Source organism: Schistocerca americana, chromosome 7, assembly GCF_021461395.2.
Source record: "Schistocerca americana isolate TAMUIC-IGC-003095 chromosome 7, iqSchAmer2.1, whole genome shotgun sequence".
Taxonomy (NCBI): domain Eukaryota; kingdom Metazoa; phylum Arthropoda; class Insecta; order Orthoptera; family Acrididae; genus Schistocerca; species Schistocerca americana.
In genome coordinates, this window is record NC_060125.1 from 341,002,535 (window position 1) to 341,016,668 (window position 14,134).

The 14,134-nt window shown below is 43.1% G+C and overlaps 1 protein-coding gene across 1 annotated transcript in view; it reads left to right on the top strand.

Moving 5' to 3' along the window:
* LOC124622407 (ionotropic receptor 93a) overlaps positions 1-14,134 on the top strand; it is a 172,890-nt gene that overhangs the window by 9,393 nt on the left and 149,363 nt on the right. Inside the window, exons 2-4 of the mRNA XM_047148095.1 lie at positions 8,032-8,170; positions 9,339-9,415; positions 9,661-9,837. Coding sequence (XP_047004051.1) covers positions 8,083-8,170; positions 9,339-9,415; positions 9,661-9,837 — 342 coding nt within the window. The 5' untranslated portion in view covers positions 8,032-8,082. The remainder of the gene's footprint in view (positions 1-8,031; positions 8,171-9,338; positions 9,416-9,660; positions 9,838-14,134) is intronic.

Consider the following 14,134-nt stretch of genomic DNA (forward strand, 5'->3'; position numbering starts at 1 on the left):
TATTTCTTCTGTTAACCAAGGAGTTCTACTAGCCCTCGTCTTTTTACCTACTTGGTCCTCTGGTGCCTTCACTACTTCATCCCTCAGAGCTACCCATTCTTCCTCTACTGTACTTCTTTCCCCCATTCCTGTTGTTCGATACAGAGAGTAAAAGGTGGAAATCTGAGGACGCGAGGTCAGGTGAGTAAGGTGGGTGCGCAATGATTTCCCAACCCAACTCCTGTACAGTGTTTTCCTCGGTCTAGCGGAATGCAGGCGGGCGTTAGCGTGGAGTAGCATCACTTCACGCAGTCTTCCTGGTCGTTGTTCTTGGACTGCGTCTGGAAGATGTCTCAGTTGTTGACAACAAATGTCAGCAGTGATGATTACATCTGGGGATAGAAAATCGTAGTACACCACACTGTCGCTGTTTGTGGATGCGCTCAGGTCCTCGTTCGGGATGTTGCTGCTTTTTTTGGGCTCAACCTTTGTTTACCTGATGTTTGCATAAGGACACCATTTCTCGTCACCAGCAACGATACAGTATAGCTATGGTTTCTGTTGTTCACGAGCCAACTGATGACGAGCAAGTAGAGGCGCAGATTTGTCACTTTGGCTTAGAGAATGCGGTATCCAAACACCCGATTTTTGAACGTTTCCCATTTTATGAGAATATCACACGACAGCGGAATTATCACACTTCATACATCTGCCAATTCTCGAGCGCACTGCTGTGGCTCATTGTGGATTATTGCGTTTAAATTATCTCCATCAAAGCCCGAAGGTATTCTTGAACGTGGAGAGTTACTAATGTCAATTTTCTTACCATGCTGTATCCACCTCTGATGCTGTCACCCCTGTATTGAACTCAAACAGAAGAATATGTCGGAAATATTCCGATTTCTCCAATTGGCACTTCATTTTCTCCAAACGACAAAATGACAATTTGTAAACCAAAATAACAACAGTGAACTACAAATAAAAATGACTATCGATAAATAAACCCATAGAAACTGCTCAACATACAAAACAAAAACCCTACGAACTTATGCACCAATGTAATACTGTTCTCCATTGCTTTTACAACTCCAACAAACTGGCCTCACTTCTCCTGATTGTCGCTGAGTGTATGGGGATGTTTTTCCCACAAAGTTCTTAGTAACAGCTACATGGTGCCTACTTTTCGCATTAATGGGGACTGATTTTTGTATTGTATGTGTCCCGGGAGTGTTGATAAGAAATCTCCTGAGGTCTGGCTTTGTTTCCTTCGTTAGTCAGTCCACTGATTTGAATGACTTCTTCGAAGTATTTAAATTTTTGGACTTTACCAATTTTTCACAAATCTGTTTTCAACGATTTGGTGGCACCTTCGATATTTTGACATCAATTCTGTTTTGAATGTCGGGATTTGTTGGCCTGCTCTCTCTTCCGAGGAGGTGATGGCTGATTTTCCATCTTTGTCAGAGACTGCTTGTTTTCTGCCTAGTGTTATGTATTGTTTTAGTTCAGCTCTTTGTAGTGCACCCATTCTCAAATGAATTTTCCGAAAAAGCAATTAAAGAGGAGAGGGAGGGGGAGACCATCTCCTTATGGGATTCCAGTTCTGATTTCAAATGGTTCAAAAATTTCGCCATGGAATTTAAGTTTCGATTTGGTGTTCGCGAGAGATTATGTAAGCAAACTAATTTGTCTGTTATCTACTTCGAATTCTTGTAGCGTAGAGAATAGGGTTAGTGCTTCATAGGTCTGTAAGCATTTTTAAAAGCCAAAAAGGCAATGACATAGTTTTGCTTCGCCATGGCATACTGCTTTATTATTGAACTGAGACTGAGGCTTTGTCCGACATATGATCTTACTTTGTGGAAGTATACAATTACAGCACACTATTACAATTTAAAACTAGAATCTTATATTACCAGCATGATTAGCAGTCACTGCTGGATAAAGGTCTTCTACAGGTCTTTCTTCAGCTTTACGCACCATGTTACTCCTACTTACTGACTAACGTCATCCACCGACCTTCCATTAGAGGGTCATCCCAGCCTCATCTCTTGGAATCCAGCAAACAAGCTCCACGGTCCATCTACTACCCATGTTGTTGTTGTTGTTGATGTTGTTGCAGTCTTCTATCCAAGACTTGTTTGATACAGTTTCTCGACTCTACTGTAGCCTGTGTGAGCCTCTTCATCTCCAAATTACTACTGCACCCTACAGTCATTTGAACCTGCTCTCTATATCCATACAGTTTTTACTATCCACACTTCCTTCCAGTAATAAACTGATGGTTCCTTGCTGTCGCAAAATGTGTCTTATCAACCGAACCCATCTCATAGTCAAGTTTTAGAGAATCTAGCTCACACGGGGACTTACCACCAACTGTTCTTACGGCGAAACATTCGCAAGTGGAATATGAAATGGCCGTCGTACATCAAGTATCCTCTGTCACACACCAAACACGAAAGCGGGATTGCACAGACATCGAGTTATGAGCTAGTTTGGAAGTTCCAAGTCTTTGCCTCATGAGGAATTTAGTTTAAAATAAATTACAAAATTTGTACCGAACGAACAAACAAGAAACCGTGTTAAAATTAAGAGCAATGTAGTCGTGAAACACATAAAAATGGCAGTATTTCTCCTGTTGATTATGTGTGTGCTCTACAGTTTCATTTAAATTCTATTACTTGTACATATAGTAGTCATATAATATTTAATATTCTTATAATGATATTTCAATCAGTTCAACATAATCTGATTGTATCTTAAGGATAAGTAATTCACCCATAAAAGAAGTCGCTTACAAAACGCCTGTTGGACCGGTTCTTGACTTCTGTTCAGCAGTCTGGAAGCCTTACAAGGTTGGATCAGCAGAAGAGATACAGAAGCTCCAACGAAGAGCGCCGCGTTTCGTTACGGGATCGTTTATTCGGCGTGAAAGCGTTACCAAAGTGGTCACCAAATTCCAATAGCAGGCGCTACAAGAGAGGCGTTACGGATCACGGGGAAAAATGAGCAACGTATTACTTCCATCCATACACATCTCGCGAAAAGAGAATACCAGGGAAGTTAATGGCCTTATCAGTCACTCTTCCCACGCGCCATTCTTCTTATGCAAATGGAACAGGGAAAGGAGGAAGGCACGAGGTGTGCGAGAAAACTAATGAGACTGATGATTTATCCACCAACGTTTTTATTTTTTTCAAACAGCAAATATTGCCCCCTTCAAAGTAGTTCCCTTCGGCTGGTACACGCCGGCGAAGTCGTTGTTCCCAGTCTTGGTAGCAGCGCTGAAAGACTTCAACTGGTAAGGCCTTTTAAATGTCGGTCACATTCTTTTGAATGTTCTCCAGAGTCCCAGAATGACGCCATTTTAAGCCATATTTCAATTTCTGGGAAAGAAAATAGTCACAAGGACTCAGATCTGATGAATAGAGGGGCAACGGAATACCCGGAATGCCTTTTGAGGTCAAAAATTCCATGACGTATGTGGCCGTGTGACATCGGGCGTTGTCATGATGCAACATCCACTTGTCTGAAATGTTCGGACTCCTTCAACCTTTTCCTGATCATTGAAAAGACATCTTTGAAAAACACCTATCGACAGTTTGTCCTGGAGGAACAATCTCACAAGAGCACAAGTTCGACGTTTTCGTCGGTTTTTGAAGCTGAAGGTCTAAAAAACCTATACTACACTCCGTCCGAACAGGCCTTGGAAGGCCCTACGGTACCAACCGGCCGCCGTGTCATCATCAGCTCACATGCGTCACTGGATGCGGATATGGAGGGGGATGTGGTCATCACACCGCTCTCCCGGCCATAAGTCAGTTTACGAGACCGGAGCCGCTACTTCTCAATCAAGTAGCTCCTCAGTTTGCCTCACAAGGGCTGACTGCACCCCGCTCGCCAACAGCGTTCGGCAGACCGCATGGTCACCCTTCCAAAAAATGATTTGTGCTAGCGACACCCTTGAGTTCTTTATAAGGAATGTTTCCCATAAGCATGTTTCAACTTTTCAGAGGTCACACTTCGGGATTCCCCAAGTTTAAGCAAAAACTTGATGGCACAACGTTGCTCTAAAATCCGCTGTTCCATTCTCGTAACACACGACAAAAATACAACTTCACTGATGGAGCTCTCAAAAATCACATGATGGCTATCTGGAAGGGATGAACACACCGGTGTATACAAGTAGAACAACTCAGAGTTGCCAGATCGCTCGCAGTGTTGCCAGTCTCATTATTTTTCCCACACAGCTCGTATAGTGGTACCAGAAGTATCTCAGCCATACACTATAATTTGGCTTGTGTAGTACAAATGTAAATCTAGAATGAGATTTTCACTCTGCAGCGGAGTGTGCGCTGATATGAAACTTCCTGGCAGATTAAAACTGTGGGCCCGACCGAGACTCGAACTCGGGACCTTTGCCTTTCGCGGGCAAGAGTTCGAGTCTCGGTCGGGCCCACAGTTTTAATCTGCCAGGAAGTTTCATATCAGCGCACACTCCGCTGCAGAGTGAAAATCTCATTCTGGAAACATCCCCCAGGCTGTGGCTAAGCCATGTCTCCGCAATATCCTTTCTTTCAGGAGTGCTAGTTCTGCAAGGTTCGCAGGAGAGCTTCTGTAAAGTTTGGAAGGTAGGAGACGAGGTACTGGTAGAAGTGAAGCTGTGAGTACCGGGCGTGAGTCGTGCTTCGGTAGCTCAGTTGGTAGAGCACTTGCCCGCGAAAGGCAAAGGTCCCGAGTTCGAGTCTCGGTCGGGATCACAGTTTTAATCTGCCAGGAAGTTTCATAAATGTAAATCTAGCTCTCCAAGTGAGTATACCTGTGTATTCCGACGGCCTGCTTCGACTTCAGAAGCTCTCATTTACAGCACATATTATTTCGACATATCATGTTGTTGTTGTGGGTTTCAGTTCTGAGACTGGTTTGATGCAGCTCTTCATGCTACTCTATCCTGTGCAAGCTTCTTCATCTCCCAGTACTTACTGCAACCTACGTCCTTCTGAATCTGCTTAATGTATTCATCTCTTGGTCTCCCTCTACGATTTTTACCCTCCACACTGCCCTCCAATGCTAAATTTGTGATCCCTTGATGCCTCAGAACATGTCCTACCAAGCGGTCCCTTCTTCTTGTCAAGTTGTGCCACAAACTCCTCTTCTCCCCAATTCTATCCAATACCTTCTCATTAGTTATGTGATCTACCCATCTAATAGCCTTTCGCTCCCTGTATTTTACCCCTGCCGCATTTAGAATTTGAAAGAGAGTATTCAAGTCAACATTGTCAAAAGCTTTCTCTAAGTCTACAAATGCTAGAAACGTAGGTTTGCCTTTCCTAAATCTTTCTTCTAAGATAAGTCGTAGGGTCAGTATTGCCTCACGTGTTCTAATATTTCTACGGAATCCAAACTGATCTTCCCCAAGGTTGGCCTCTACTAGTTTTTCCATTCGTCTGTAAAGAATTCGCGTTAGTATTTTGCAGCTGTGGCTTATTGGACTGATTGTTCGGTAATTTTCACATCTGTCAACACCTGCTTTCTTTGGGATTGGAATTATTATGTTCTTCTTGAAGTCTGAGGATATTTCGCCTGTCTCATACATCTTGCTCACCAGCTGGTAGAGTTTTGTCAGGACTGGCCCTCCCGAGGCCGTTAGTAGTTCTAATGGAATGTTGTCTACTTCCGGGGCCTTGTTTCGACTGGGGTCTTTCAGTGCTCTGTCAAACTCTTCACGCAGTATTGTATCTCCCATTTCGTCTTCATCTACATTCTCTTCCATTTCCAGAATATTGCCCTCAAGTATGTCGCCCTTGTATAGACCCTCTATATACTTCTTCCACCTTTTTGCTTTCCCTGCTTTGCTTAGAACTGGGTTTCCATCTGAGCTCTTGATATTCATACAAGTGGTGCTCTTTTCTCGAAAGGTCTCTTTAATTTTCCTGTAGGCAGTATCTATCTTACCCCTAGTGAGATAAGCCTCTACATCCTTACATTGGTCCTCCAGCCATCCGTGCTTAGCCAATTTGCACTTCCTGTCGATCTCGTTTTTGAGACGTTTGTATTCCTTTTTGCCTGCTTCATATACTGCATTTTTATATTTTCTCCTTTCATCAATTAAATTCAATATTTCTTCTGTTACCCGAGGATTTCTACCAGCCCTCGTGGTTTTATCTACTAGATCCTCTGCTGCCTTCACTACTTCATCTCTCAAAGCTACCCATTGTTCTTCTACTGTATTTCTTTCCCCCATTCTTGTCAATTGTTGCCTTATGCTCTCCCTCAAACTCTGTACAACCTCTGGTTTAATCAGTTTATCCAGGTCCCATCTCCTTAAATTCCCACCTTTTTGCAGTTTCTTCAGTTTTAATCTACAGTTCATAACCAATAGATTGTGGTCAGAGTCCACATCTGCCCCTGGAAATGTCTTACAATTTAATACCTGGTTTCCAAATGTCTGTCTTACCTTTATATAATCTAACTGATACCTTCTAGTATTTCCAGGATTCTTCCATGTGTACAAGCTTCTTTTATGATTCTTGAACCAAGTGTTAGCTATGATTAAGTTATGCTCTGTGCAAAATTCTACCAGACGGCTTCCTCTTTCATTTCTTTCCCCCAATCCATAGTCACCTACTATGATTCCTTCTCTCCCTTTTCCTACTCTCGAATTCCAGTGACCCATGACTATTAAATTTTTGTCTCCCTTCACTACCTGAATAATTTCTTTTGTCTCATCACACATTTCATCAATTTCTTCATCATCTGTAGAGCTAGTTGGCATATGAACTTGTACTATTGTAGTAGATGTGGGCTTCGTGTCTATCTTGGCCACAATAAGACGTTCACTATGCTGTTTGTAGTTGCTTACCCGCACTCCTATTTTTTTATTCATTATTAAACCTACTCCTGCATTACCCCTATTTGATTTTGTATTTAAAACCCTGTATTCACCTGACCAAAAGTCTTGTTCCTCCTGCCACCGAACTTCACTAATTCCCACTATATCTAACTCTAACCTATCCATTTCCCTTCTTAAATTTTCTAACGTACCTGCCCGATTAAAGGATCTAACATTCCACGCTCCGATCCGTAGAACGCCAGTTTTCTTTCTCCTGATACCGACGTCCTCCTGAGTAGTCCCCGCCCGGAGATCCGAATGGGGGACTATTTTACCTCCGCAATTTTTTACCCAAGAGGACGCCATCATCATTTAACCATACAGTAAAGCTGCATGCCCTCGGGAAAAATTACGGCTGTAGTTTCCCCTTGCTTTCAGCCGTTCGCAGTACCAGCACAGCAAGGCCGTTTTGGTTAGTGTTACAAGGCCAGATCAGTCAATCATCCAGACTGTTGCCCCTGCAACTACTGAAAAGGCCGCTGCCTCTCTTCAGGAACCACACGTTTGTCTGGCCTTTCAACAGATACCCCTCTGTTGTGGTTGCACCTATGGTACGGCCATCTGTATCGCTGAGCACGCAAGGCTCTCCACCATGGCAAGGTCAATGGTTCATGGGGGGAGGCGAAATATCATATACTGTGTAAATTACTTAACAAAGTAGTTCCCCCGCAAACCCCATTATTAGGCACTGATGTTTCAGTATTCCTATATTTGAATATCTGAAAGAGTGTTGATATTCAGATGTGTGCATCGTGTTATGTCTGAATCAAACCAGAAAATACCAATATATAATATGCTGTAGTTACTGATGTACGTCACGAAACATTTGGATTTGCTATTAAACGGCGTAATTTTAGGTTAGTTGTTAAAAGAGCTACAATCGGAAGCAGCCGATCAACTGTCGACCCAGTGCAGGAAATTCAACTTCAGTAATAAATGGCGGTGACGCGTGGAATGCAGCAGATCTATAAAATTATATCACAACAGCCATATAGCATCGCAGTTGTCCTGAAACAGAAAAGACCAACATTACGATTTCACAACATATTCCGCCTATAAGATCTTTTGTTAATATTTAAACGGTGTCGTTACTTCGTAAGGCTTTAAGTATGCTGAACACTACTTTCTCTGCACTAAACCTTTGTTTGTTTGCCCCACAGGGGAAGTACTGTTCGAAGCACGTGACTACTTCGAAGTCCGAGAGCGCCAGTATGAATATTTCGTCCGTCTTAAAGATGGTGGTAACCACCGTATGTTCCAACTACCTGCACAATGGCACCAAGATGGAGGTGCCCGAAGGTAAGGTGGCTAAGCATAGATAAGCAACAGATTACTACCACTTTCTTAGCGGCTTACCGATCAGATTCGCAGCATGGCTTCTACTTCCGTTACGTACCATTCGAAAAAAATAATGGTTTTATTGCAATGCATAAGTTTTGTTTCGTTGTGAAGAAACCTCTCCTGCGATCGCATGCGACCTGTGGTAGTAATCGAAGACACGCTGACAGCTGCGAACCACCGGCATCCCTCCACGCTTGATGTCTTCCCCGACGGCGATATCCTCTTTCATCCGTATAATTGTCAGTGTCTCGGACCCAAAACCGTGCTACAGTGATTTGAGGAGTATTACAGTGAACTGACGTTGATGTCTCGTCGACCAAATTCGCCTGATGTAAATCCCATGAGTCCCATCTGGGTCGCTATCGGGCGCCATCACTGCGTACGCACATCAGCGGCTCTTTGTTTACGCGAATTACGTGACTTGTGCGTAGACATCTAATGCCACATACCTCCACAAGTTTAGCAACAAATTGTCGGATCCCTGATATGCAGAATCAGTTATGTATTTCGTTGCAAACACGGACAAACAAGATATTGAGCAAATGGCCATAATGTTTTGGCTCATTAGTGTACTACTAAACCTTTGCCGCACATTGGCTTATTGACAGTGAATTCTCTTTTACATACAGTTCTATTCGTATCATTTGTTCTGGATGACGACAATTACAAATTTGAAACACTATACTGCGCAATAGGCATTTTACCACAAGCACTATTAACAGATGAGAAACATTTTTGTAGTATCAAGGTAACAACAGACAATAATCCTTTTTCTGGCAGTGAGAAGTATTTGTGTTATCAATTGGGACTGATTAAAACTGATTAGGAACAGGTCTCGAACCTAGGCACTTCCGTCCCGCTTTCAACTTTCGAGTCGGATAGAGTAATGGTCAGAGTGCGATGCCTGCCAGTGAGATCATATCAGCGCACTGGAAGGACATGTCCACGAAATCGGTGTTATGTTGTCGACATCACTTGAATTACTCAGCCGAAAATGCATATAGCAGCAAAGAATTTCCGATTTACTTGAACAAATGACGAAGTAATTTATATTGTAAGGCTAGCGCAAAATCAGTTTAGTTCTAATGCCAATAAAAATATTCGACCTTTACCCTTTCTGCGCTAGGTGAGCCGGACCCCGGATGCATCCTTCGAACACCGAAGCTAATGGAGGGGAAGACTATCAGAATAGGGACGTTGGAAGTAAGTAGTCGTCTACATTTCGAATATTTTATAAATATTTATTTGCTGCTTTCTATTTGACAAACTGTCAAGGCATAAATTCAACGTGTTAATAACTTCTCTTCCTCGTTTTTTTTCGTGATTTTCTCTGTTAAAAGTTATATCTGTACTTATACATTCGGAAGCGATATTCTTTCTCTTTTTATTTCTGATATGACGAGTACCCACCTCATTCTGAGTCCAGTGTTCTTTTTCTTGTGTTTCAGAATCCTCCGTTGACGCTGACCAATAATACTGATGGCGCTCTGGTTGGACAAGGAGTCATTTTTGAGATAGTGGATATTCTGAAGCATAAGTTGGGCTTTAGCTACGAAGTGGTGAAGCCGGAGTCAAACATACTAGGAGACGAAAATCACGGAATCATTGGTCTTGTGCATAAGAAGGTAAGGATAAGTTGTTACGAATAGTTACAACCACTATTTCTACCCTATCAGAAGAATAGAAAATATTATTTTTTGGAAACCGTAGTAATTCGTGAGTTGGTATCCTTGACGCGTTATCGAATCAGTTAACGTAGAGGAAGGTATGAGTGGTCGTAAGTCTATGTTAGCTACTACGAGCACGTGTTTTACAAGGCATTTTGGGACAGGTAGGAAAATACTTTTGCTTAGCGAGGCTGACAAGACTGCAGAATATGTGAGCAGTCAGCGCCACATATTCGGTTCTGAGGACGAAGATGTGGAGCACAAACGGGAAAATCTCAAAAGCAGCGTACAATATGCCTTAGACCAGTATATTCCGAGCAAAGTCATAAGGTATGGGAAAGACCCGTGATTTAATAGCTATGTTATAAAACTAATACGTAACCAAAGAGAGCGCCATCACAGATTCAAGAGAAGTCAGAACCTAGCTGAATATAAAAGTGGAACTAAGCGAAAACCAGATTAAGAAGAGGTTCCAGTGACTCTGTAAGTAAAATTTTCTCAACCAATGTGAGTGAAAACGTTAAAAGGTTTTGCTCCTACACAAAAACAGAAAGCGGTTCGAAATCTTCTGTTCATTCATTCAGTGACTATAGAGGCACCGAAACTGAAGGTAACAGACAGAGGGCAGAAATACTGAATTCGGTTTCCCAAAATGTTTCGCCGCGCAAGATCGTAACACGGTTCCTCCTTCCCTTCTTCGTACGGACGTCGAAATGGCAGATATTGAGATCAACGATCGCAGAGCAGAAAAGGAAGCACATTCGCTTAGTAGTGCAAGGGCATCTAGACCATATGAGATACCTACAATCATGCTCATAAATTAAGGATAATTGCAGATTGTGGTCCCACACAACGTGGCACTACACAAAACTGGCGCTAATAGCATAGGCACACAGGGAACACACACGACACAGATCTGTAAGTCCACGGTATTGGTGATAAGTTGAGAAAAAAGTCCCGAAACACATACGCTACAAAACGCCACTGTTTACTGCGCATGTACCCCGACATCTATATGGGATATGATCACCACGCACACGCACACAAGCCGCACAACGGATTACTTACTCTGGATCAGGTGGTCGAGCAGCTGCTGGGATATAGCCTCCCATTCCTGCACCAGTGCCTGTCGAAGCTTCTGAAGTGTCGTAGGAGATTACAGAAGTACAGAAATACGTCGACCGAGAGCATCCCAGACGTGCTCGATGGGGTTTAGGTCTGGAGAACAGGTAGTCCACTCGGTTCGCCTGATATCTGCTGTTTCAAGGTACTCCTCCACGATGGCAGCTCGTTGGGGCCAAGCGTTATTATCCATCAGAAGGAAGCGGGACCCACTGCACCCCTGAAAAGGCGGACATACTGGTACAAAATGACGTCCCGATACGCCTGACCTGTTACAGTTCGTCTGTCAAAGACATTCAGGGGTGTACGTGCACCATCATAATCCTACCCCACACCATCAAACCACGAGCTCCATACAGGTCCCTTTCAAGGACATTAAGGGGTTGGTATCTGGTTCCTGGTTCACGCCAGATGAAAACCCGGCGGTTCAGACTATACCTGGACTCGTCCGTGACAGAACCTGGGACCACTGTTCCAATGACCATGTATTGTGTTCTTAACACCAGGGGCTTTACGGGCTCTCCTGTGTCCAGGGGTCAGTGGAATGCACCTTGCAGGTCTCCGGGCGAGTAAACCATGTCTGTTCAGTCGTCTGTAGACTTTTTGTCTGGAGGCAACTGCTCCAGTGGCTGCAGTAAGGTCCCGAGCAAGGCTACCTGCAGTACTCCGTGGCCGTCTGCGGGCACTGATTGTGAGATATCGGTCTTCTTGTGGTGTTGTACACTGTGGACGTCCCGTACTGTAGCGCCCGGACACGTTTCCTGTCTGCTGGAATTGTTGCCATAATCTTGAGATCACATTTTGTGGCACACGGAGGGCCCATGCTACGACCTGTTGTGTTTGACCAGCCTCCAGTCGCCCTAGTATTGTACCCTTCATAACGTCATCAATGTGTGTTCTTTGAGCCATTTTCAACACACAGTCACCATTAGCACGTCTGTAAACGTCTGCGCACTTACTGGCTGCACCGCACTCTGACATGCACCAACACACCTCTGCGTATGTGGACTGCTGCCAACACCACCGTGCGACGACCGCAGTTCAAATGCACCGCAGGGTCATACTCCGAGGTGATTTAAACCCGCAAACCGCCCACCAGAGCCTTGTTTCACCATGTATTATCCTTAATTTATGAACATGAGTGTAAAAAGATTCTACAAAGACTGTGCGAAAGAACTACTCCCCTTCTAGCAACAGTATATTGTAGATCGCTGGAACAACGAAGGGTACCTATCAACTGGAAAAAAGCGCAGGTCATTCCCGTTTTCCAGAAAAGTCATGGGACAGAGGCAAGTAATTATAGGCCTATATCGCTAACGTCAATCTGTTGCAGAATTATGGAACATATTTTGTGTTCAAGAATTATGACGCTGTTGGAGAACTAAAATCTCCTCTCTAAACATCAACATGCAATCCGCAAACAGAGATCTTGCGAAACTCAGTTCGTTCTGTTCCTCCAAGAGATCCATAGCGCTGTAGACAACAGCGTTCAGGTTGATGCTGCGTTCCTTGCTTGCAGGAAGATATCTGACATTGACATTTAATGAAAAAAAATGAGTCTACCGAATATCGGACCAGATTTGCGACTGTATTCAAGACTTCCTACACACAGAGCTCAACACGTTGCTTTTAACACAACAAAAGCGACAGATGTAAAGGTTATTTCTTCAGTACCCCAAGGAAGTATGACAGAACCGTTACTGTTCACAGTGTATGTATGTATAAATGATCTACCAGGAAGCGTCGGAGGTTCTTTAAGACTGTTCACAGGTTGATATGATTGTCTATAAGAGGACAGGAACACCAGAAGAGAGTATCGATTTACAGAACGGTTTGCAGGGGATAGATGAATGGTGCGGGCTCTGGCTGTTGACCATGAACGTAAATAAATGTAACACATTGTGCATACATAATAAAAGAAATCCACTACTGTACAGCTACACTATTGATGACAAATTTCTGGAAACAGCATCTTCCATAAAATATCTAGGAGTAATTCGACAAGAAAATTCGAGAAATTAGAGATAAATCTCAGGTTTACTGACAGTCATTCTTCCCACGTGCCATCACGAGATGAACAGGAATGAGGGGGGGCAGGGGGGGGGGATAAGTTAGTGGTACCAGAAATACCCTCCACCTCACACCTCTAGTTGTCTTGCGGAATATGATGTAGATGTACATATCCTGTTCTATATTAAATTTCCAGAGTTTCTGTGTGTGCCTTGCAACTAGTAGGCATCGAACACACGGTCGATAATTCAGCACTATGCTTTAGGGTGAGGGGAAAAGAGAAACGGAAAAGCTGTCATTTGAATATTTTATCATGTTTGTTTCAGATAAAGTCGTACAAGTATAGTGTTTTATTGCGATTGAAGGTCAGCCATAAATTTTTCTCGTTGCGCAACGCAAGGCAGTAATTCCCTGACAAACGTTTATCATGCTATGAACAGACTATTTATATTATTGAACCGCTAGCACGATGCCCAGTCCCCGTTGCAGTTTTGCTATCTAATAACTTCTAGGAATAAGGGAAATTTGATTTTCAATATTTCATATAATTATTGACCGAGCGTAAAAATTTAAAATGCTGTCATAATTTACCCATTAAGAGGTATAATCTTACGTTAAAGGTTTTACGCAGTAAGGCAAGTATTACAGTTAGAAACAGTGTATATGACTTGCGGCAACCTAACTCACGGCGATCAAATTATCCATATTATGTTTATCCAGTATCTGAGAATGACAGCTCGTAGTGACATCCAACAAACTTGAAACATAATTATAAGGGTGTTTCTCGCTGATATCCCCTCCCCATGAAATGATGGACGTTTGGGATGTCGGTTGTAGTCGGAGCATATCGGTAAGATGCACAAAAGTAACTTCTGGTGCCCAACAGAGTGAGGTACCACTCCAAATTACCATGCAAATTAACTGCAAAAGATACTGTCGCGTAACGGGAAACATCTTATTTAAATGGATATTAAAAAGATGTCCCAATTAAGCATGGAACAAAAGGGTGCCATAGTCACACAGGCATGTTAATGGCGGATGGATCTTCTAGCCATGGGTGGAAACAAATGGACGCTATAACAAACAGATTTATTGAGATTCAACTTGAAAGTTGCTCACTGAC